General features: G+C 42.3%; 1 protein-coding gene across 2 annotated transcripts in view; it reads right to left on the bottom strand.

Moving 5' to 3' along the window:
- Positions 1 to 7,331, bottom strand: part of RTN4 (reticulon 4) — a 73,533-nt gene extending 66,202 nt beyond the window's left edge. For both annotated transcript variants that reach the window (XM_019662105.1, XM_019662106.1), the window contains exon 1: positions 6,481 to 7,331. In XM_019662105.1, coding sequence (XP_019517650.1) covers positions 6,481 to 7,033 — 553 coding nt within the window. In that variant the 5' untranslated portion in view covers positions 7,034 to 7,331. The remainder of the gene's footprint in view (positions 1 to 6,480) is intronic.
- Positions 7,332 to 8,502: the final 1,171 nt, after the last annotated feature.

The raw sequence follows: 8,502 nt of genomic DNA, 5'->3' as shown, positions 1-8,502 counted from the left end.
AGCAACGTCCTCCACAACTAGACTGAAGAACAAAAGGACAGCAACTTGTTTGTTCCCTTTTCCCTGATTCCCCACCGCTGTTCCCCTCTCCCAATTCCCCAATAAAATCTTTAAAAAAAAAAAAAGGAAAAGAAAAGAGGGGGCCCAACATCTATATAACCCAATATTTCAAGTGTTTCATACTAAGCAGGCTAGAATACTTAATATTTATGTTTTAAAGCTTACAGTTCACATAATTATTAAATTTTAAAAAAATACATGTTAAAAACCACATGTTGGTTGAAAAAATATATAATAACAATACTAAAAAATATCAATTTCTTCCTTAATTTAATCCATAAATGTAATGTAATCCACTACAATTCCAACAGAGGGATAAAGGACTAGATAAACTTTAAAGATCAGATAGAAAATTATACATGCAGATAGTCATGAAAAATAATTCTGGAAAAGTCCTATCAGCTCATCTTTTATTTAAAAGTTATAGCAATTAAAACATTTTGGTACTTATGCATGAACAAATAAATGAAACAGAAGAGAAAATATTTTACCCATACTACAAGTATATGACAAAAGTGGTATTTCAAAATAGTGAAGAAAATGGTATTGGGACAAATGGGAAATCATGTTGAAAAATCAAATATCACTACTTCACACTCTAGAACAAAATAAACTGCAGAAGGAGGAAAGAATTAAATGCTAAGAGGAAATCATAAAAATACCAGGAGAAAACATGGGAGAAATTTTACAATCTTAAAGAAGGTCTTTCTAAGAATTACACAGAAAAAAAAAAAATCAATGACTTTTATGACTCAAAGTCATAAAAGAAAATAAATCTGACTACATAAAAGTTTTTGCACCAAAAAATAAAAACAAAAATAAAAAATACACCAAAGGTCAAAATACAAGTTACAAATCAGGAAAAAAGTTTTCAAGACATGACAAAGAGGTTAATTTCCTTACAATAGATTAAGTACTCCTATATCTATAAGAACACCACCACCAACAACAACAAAAAACAAATAAGGAAAAGTGGTAATCAGAAAAATTTACCAGAGCTTAATCCTATTAAAAAATAATCGGAAATGTAAATTTAAAAAACAATTTGCTAAACCATTTACTAGTTTACCAATGTATTGTATTGGTAAAGGCAAAAGGACAAAGATACTTTAACATATTATTGGTTACAACTCCTTTGTAGTACAATTTGACATTATCTATAACATTTTAAATGGACATACCCTTTGAACCAATAATTCTACTTGCATGAGTTTATCTTACAATACATATAACAGCATGTATTCCCATAGAAGTGTATATAAGGGTGTTCACAGCAACATTATAATAGAAAGCTGAGAAACAACCTAATTAATCATCAATAAGAGTGATTAAATGAAATATGGTATACTCATATACCTTATTTATGTATATATGTAAATAAACACATGCTTTAACTTGGGATTTTTATTGAGAAGATACTGTAGTAATTCTAGAACTATACAGAATATGAAGACCAGCATTCATCTACAATTTTGTATTCATTCAGCAAATCTATGAGTGCCTACACCACATCTCTGTGCTCAGCAATGGAGATATAATGTCATCCAGTCCTTTTCCTCAAGGGGTATACCCAGTCTGGTAGAGACTAGAGATGAGTAAATATACCATTACCATTGATATGGTATGATATATCTATATGATAAAGTAAGACTAGAATGTTATTGGAACACATGAGGAAAGTGACTTCAAAATTAATAATCACCACGCCAAGACTCAAAACCCTAGCAGCTTAAATGTGAATCAACTTTAGGAGTTGAAAAGAATGATGAGGCCATTAGTCCAAGAGGACCTTAGCATCAGTAGATCTGGGTCTCACCATTTTTCATTCCTATGTCCTACACTAGCTAGCCGCAAAGGTCACACACCCATTTCAATAAATACTGCTGATAAACTATGGCTCTATCCTGGCACTTCCCATTCCTGGTGCTGTCACCCCCCGAGGGACCTTCCAGGGTCTATATTTAGAAACAGGAACAAAAATTCTCAGAGAATGTACTGTAAGAATAGCGTATCTGCAACATTTACTTCTCCTTAATCCGAGGTTCCAAAGACGAATCAAGAAATACCCATTTGGTTAGTACTGTTACCCTGGGCCAGCAAAGTACCTTTCAAATGTGCCATTCAAATAGGGGTCTTACATCACAGTCTTTCAAGTAAATTGCTGTTAGGATTATTATGAAATAACTACACATAAAACAGAGCCATTTACTGGAAATAGATAATATGATCCTTTTACAAATATTTTACATAATATAGTAAATCTCCCAAGTTTACAGGGATACAGAGCTAAAACAGCATGTTTTCTAAATACTATTCTAAATAGATATTTACCAGAGATTCAATATATATTCAATACTTCATTTTAAATAGGATTTGAGGATGCTTGCTAGTTACTAAAAAGCACTATAAATTTAACACTGTGCTTCCTAAGAACCAATATTCACCTTATCCATTAGGAGCATATCACCTGTTTCCAACTTTTATTCCTAATCAAAAAGTTAGAAATGGCTTAACAAAATAAAGTTATTCAAAAATCTCTAAATCCATCAGTTCAATTCCTTATCGTTTTCTAGATAAAAATGTAAGGAAGATGGGGAGTGAATAGGCTATAACATCTCTTTCTTTAGAAACATCTACTTCTTGGGAGTGTCACATCACTGTCATACCTGGACTTGATATTAAGAACTGATACTTACGTTTTAAATATAATAAATGATTTTATAAAAGACTAGGGTTTTTTTTGTTTTTTTTTTTTTAGCTGAGCCGTCCTGCCACCTGTTGGCAGCTCAGCGGCAGCTCAGCTCGGGCCGGGAATCGAACCGCTGTTGCTCAGAACTCTCACTCTTGAGCAAGCTCTTAACCAACTGAGCCACTCGGCCAGCCCAAAGACTAGTTTTTAATCTCTAAGCCAGAACCCATACTTATGAGCAATATTTAATTCTATACAAATTTCCATCACAATTAATAACTTTGGACAATCTCTATAACTGATTTAATAAACACCAATTCTTTTCTTTGCATTTACATCCATTGCCTGCAAGTCCTATCAATTCTTCCTTCATAAAGCCCCTTCATGACTTAACTATAAAACTACAGATTCATGAATCAAATAAATCAACCCTTCTACTCCATTTTCACTGAATGAACTAGTAAAGAACTAGTTCAAGATCTACTCACCTGTCTCAGAACTAATGCAAAAGCTTTCTAAATAGTTCCTGTTTTTCTTGCCAACCTATCTTGAATACTGTTACCAACTCATTTTTCTAACACTGCTTTCATGATGCCATGCCTCAGTTCAATAATCTTCAATGGCTTCCCAATGCCTAAAGCAGTAATTCAGGAGAGAGGTGAAAAATAATAAAGTGACTACATTTTGGAAATAACAACAAAAAAAATTTTTGGTTTCATAATGTAAATTACCAAAAGCAAGAGCAAATGTAGGAGGCAGAGCACAGCATGGATAAAAGCAGGATAATAAAACCCTAATTCCTTATTTGGCATTCAATGCCCTTCACAATCCAGACCTACCACCCATTTAAATCTTTGTTAACACTGATTTAGAACACGTCCAGAGACCAGCTCAAAGTCATCTTTAATGATAATATTTGCATTTCTCTCCATTTCTAGCCAGCTTCTCTTAGAATATCCTCAAAGCCTAGGTTAACCAACCACCTTATCAACTTGAAGCCAATTGTTTCATGGTGAAAAATGGTCACCAAGCCAGAGGCTTCAGTCTCACTTCAGTTCCTACACTACAATAGGGATGCTCCAAGCACAACAGTAAACAGCGAAACTACAATTTACCGAGATGGAAATCAGAGTATAAAAGGTCAAGAACACTCAAAAACAGTGTAAATGGCAATTCTGAACACGTAAGTGTCAGGGATCTACCAAACTCGGTAACACAAACCCTCTTCCAATCAGGCTGGTCCATGTTTCTCTGCACACTTCTCACCTTCTTTGTCTTTACTATCACGTCAGTCCTCTTGGTTCCTCTAATCTTCAAAACTATATTTCTGCTTCAAAATCACAATTATTTAAAGAGCTTATTAGTAAAATAAACAATACTTTTTTAAAAGCCAAACTTTTTACCATGGCCTGTTGGAGACCCGAAATGATATAAGTGTAGCCCACCTCTCCACCCTCACACCGCTCTCCGAGATTCTCAAACCCACAAAGCTCATTCCTGACTCAGGGCTTTTGCCTCCTAGGAGTTGTGTGAAATTTTTTTATGGTAGTTCCTATCTCACCTCCTCAGAAAGGCCTTTCTCAATGCCACCCTACCTAGAAAGGACCTCACACATTCCAATTATTCTCCATGCTATCATCCTGTTTATTTTCCTCATAACACTTACCATTATTCTGAGTTCCTTATTTATGCCTTTATTATCTGTACTCCCCCCATAGGGAGCACGTGTCTTGCTTATTGCTATATATCAGTGCATGTCTCTGCAGACAGTCAATACTCAGCTGAATGAATGAACAAACTCTTTTAAGAAATCTAGACTCACTGAAATGGCTTACGTATTCATAACCATAATCACGATGTTCCTGCATTTACTAAATAAACTAGTTTTCAAACAGGTATTATCAATAAAGAGCTAGAAAACTAGACAGAATTGATGGGAAGGCAATATTCTCTCTTCTTTGTCTTCCTTAAAGTCAAAATTGAGAATGCTGTCACCTCCCAAATCCCCAATGTTCAAAGAACACAACTCTTCTCTTTGTTCCCATGCAGGAATAGAAGAGGACAAATTAGTATGCTTTTGTTAATCATTAGATTTCCCTTCTGCAAATTTCCTATTACTTTATCTTTTTCTACCTCGCCTTAGTTTCCCTCAAATGCATTTTTGATTCAGAAAAAGATTGAGTCATTAGTCATCTTCTAATATCTTTAGTATAGTGATTAGTGTTTTGAGTAATGCTCTGGAGTATGTCAATAACAAAAGATTATTCAGAAACATCACAATTGGCTTATTTTCCAATTGTAGAGCCGGAGTGAATGGAAGAAAAAAAATTTCTGTGATCTCAGACTGATTTTTTTTCTAGAAAATGATTTCCAAAATCCTACAATACTAGTAAGATTTCTCAGCAGGCAGTAAAACTACCTTTTCTTTACCTTTTATACATAAAGAAAGGTCCTACTGCCAGTGGGACACTTTTCCCCCAAAATTAACAAGCTACTTATTAGTTGATAACTTGCCTGGTAAGATGAATTCTCAATCTCTAACAAACTTTTTTCTCTTCTAAAATAAACAATTCCCGAGATGAAAAGGGTAACAAACAATATTCCTAAAAATAAATTAATTGATGATAATGTGTAATCAGGTACTACTCATGTGAATGAAAAGATCTGAAAACTATTTACAGACTATGCAGATTTGTCTGTCGGCCTGAAACAAAACTTCTAAGAAATAATATTTCTAACCAATATATGAAAACCTGTCTCAAAACATTTCGCAAATCTCATGGTAAATCTGCCACAAGTTCAACTGGCCTATTCCTACAGCAAGGAATCCACAGGTTTTCCTTCTTTAAGGATATCAACCATCTTGCCTTTTTTTCTCTCTCTACGAATCAATTATGATGTATGAGAGGTTAAACCTGTCCCCACTAACAACAATTCCTCTCACTCTGCAGCTGAGACCCTGCCCGGACGGCGCCCCCTCGGAACACAATGGCCAGATCGCATTTCCCAGGCTCAGTTTAGCTGGCGGGGAGTCGCCACATCACAACCGGGGTAAACTGGGCGGTGGCAGGACTTCTCCAGAACTCTCTCCTTCCCAATTTGCCACGCGCCACACCACTGGAGGCGCTCTCCCTTCACTGCAGTTGGGCCAATGTGGACGCTTTCCAATGGGCCAGCTCCCGGCCAGGGCAGGAGGAGGGGATGGGGGCTGAAGCGCGAGGGGGGCACCCAGGCCTGGAAGGGGGTGAGGAGGGAGGCCAGGGCTGAAAGCAGGCAAACAGATTAGCAGCGAAACTGCGCCTTTTTCCTGGGAGCAACCCAGACGGGTAGACAAAAGATTACCGCAAGGCCTTTTCCATCCTCACCCCAGAACCAAGCCAGCCCAATGAATACACAACCCTGGTTCCTCTCTTCACAACCAGCTCCTACTGGGAGTGGGTGCCTAACTTCTGGGACGCAGTGGAATGGGGATGAGCGGGAAGAACCCGGGAGCGGCCGGCGTGCACGTGTTCCCCGATACCCGGACAAACAATAAAGAACAAGCCTGGGCTTCCTCCGCCGCCCCACCCAGCTCCCGGCGGCACCCACCCGGGGAGACGCCTTCTCTCTGAGGTCCGCAGACAAAGCCCCCTCGGGGCGGAGAGGGGGGCTCGGCCGGAGGCAGCTGGGGCTGCACACAAAAGAGGGAGAGGCGCGTGGGGCGGCGCGAGGCGGGAGGACTAAGCACTTACCCACTGTGCCTGAGGAACCCCTGCGCTTGGGCGCGGCCGGCGTGGAGGGGGGCGCGGAGGGGGCCGGGGCCGGCGGGGTCCACGCTGGCTCAGCCTTGGGGCTCACGCTGGCCGGGGGAGGAGGGGGAGGCCGGGCCGGGGGCTCATCATCCTCGGGGAGCTTGGAAGGCGAGGCTGCGGCAATGGAGGGTAGGGATGGCGCGGCCACCGCGGACGACACGGGGCTCGGGTCCCAAGACGGCTGCCGCTCCGGGGCGGCGGGGGGCGCGGCCGGCAGGGGTCCCCGGGGCGCCGGGGGCACGAAATCATTGCCAAAGTCCAGCAGGGGCGCAGCGGGGGCGTTGGGCACTGGGGCCGCAGACAGCCCGGCGGCGGGCTTCCTCTCCAGTACCTCCAGCTCTTCCAGGTCCTCGTCCTCGTCCTCGTCTTCCTCCTCCTCCTCTTCCTCCTCGTCCTCGGGCTCCCTCACGAACTGGTACTTGAACGCGGGCTGAGGCCGGGGCGGGTTGTCCGAGGACGAGGAGACCAGAGGCGACTGGTCCATGTTTTCCATGGCTGGAAGGTCGGAGATGATGCTGCAGCTGCTACCGCCGCGGGGGACGCTTCTTTTCAGAGCCGCGGGCGGTTGTGGGGGTTGGGGAGGACTGCGAGGGGCAGGGCCGAACGAGCCGAGGGACCTGCAGTGGCGACGGCTCCCGGAACAATGAGACTGCTCCTCCTGCCTCCGCGCCCGTGATGCGCCACCCGCCCCGTCCCCACTTGCCGCCGCCGCCGCCCAGAAGAGCGAAAGAGAGAGGCCAGCTGACTCTCCGCCCAGTTTGGCGTGATTCACCCTCCCCGGCAGGGAGAGGCAGGGGAGGGCGCGGGAGTATGGGAGCCAATCGGCCACCGGTACCGGACGAAGGGCAACCAGCCCGGCCAACGGAAAGGAAAAGAGATGGAAGTGGGTGGGGCTTATTGCTTTTCCTCGCTTCCCGGGCTTGATGGGCGGGGTTTGGAATTGGCAGCCCCACCCTCCACCTTGGGTAGTTGATGGTTGGAGCTGGGGTCTTGGCCTTGACCACAGCTGGAGGTCAGTCTGTAGTTAAGAGTACTTTAAACCGAGCCAGCTGCCTGCCCTCAAGGGTCGCAGAGGTGCCTAGCGCACCACCGGAAGGGCGTTATCCTGGAGGGTTAGGGGTGGAAACTTTCCTCCCAGGAAAGGGAAAACCCAGAGTGGAGAAAGGTAGTAATGGGACTATGTATTAATAGTAGGCCCTAAGGACTGAAATATACATGAAATTTTTAAAGATTTTGAAATAAAAGATAATATTTTTTCAAACTTAAATTCCCAGACCACCTCATCACTACTACTATCACCACCTTAAAAGAAAAAATAATTTTTTGATAGTTTTAAGATTGTTCCCAGTCTAATTTGCAAACCCACGATGAGGTAGGCAAAACAGAGCTGGGCTGGACTATCTGGAGACTGGGGTGGACCATTTGATAGTCCACTCATCTCCTTCCAGGAGGGTTTTGGGAGCTGCCCAATGCTGGACTCTCACATGGTAGGATGAGTCACATTGAGGGGGACGGGAGAGAGGAAAGTAGAAACAGAATGATGCCTTGGAAGGCAAATTTGATTCACACTACATTTCAGTCACCTTAGGCTCATGAGTCAACATTTCAGATGATTCAGGCTTTCTGGGAGTCAGGAAGCCCAGTACTCATTTCTTTGATATGCCAGAATGAGCATGATTCCCATTCCACTTTTTCCAAAAACGGGAGAGTTTAAAGAAAGTGGTTGCAGAACATATAAGTATCAATATCCAAGGAATTAGAGAGCCCTTTTATCTTTCTGATTTCCCTTCCAAAAGTCTTGCATGCCTAATCTAGAGGCCCTGGAGAGGGGATAAGCTGCTTTAAAGTTGCTCACAGCCTACCTAGGCCTGCACTGTACAATACCTTAGTCACTGGCCACTTGTGGCTGTTCAGCACTTGAAATGTGATTATTAGTCTCAAATGAGAAGTGCTATAAGTTTA

This window comes from Hipposideros armiger, unplaced genomic scaffold (genome assembly GCF_001890085.2).
Source record: "Hipposideros armiger isolate ML-2016 unplaced genomic scaffold, ASM189008v1 scaffold_366, whole genome shotgun sequence".
Lineage (NCBI taxonomy): Eukaryota > Metazoa > Chordata > Mammalia > Chiroptera > Hipposideridae > Hipposideros > Hipposideros armiger.
This window is presented reverse-complemented; position numbering and strand designations above follow the sequence as displayed.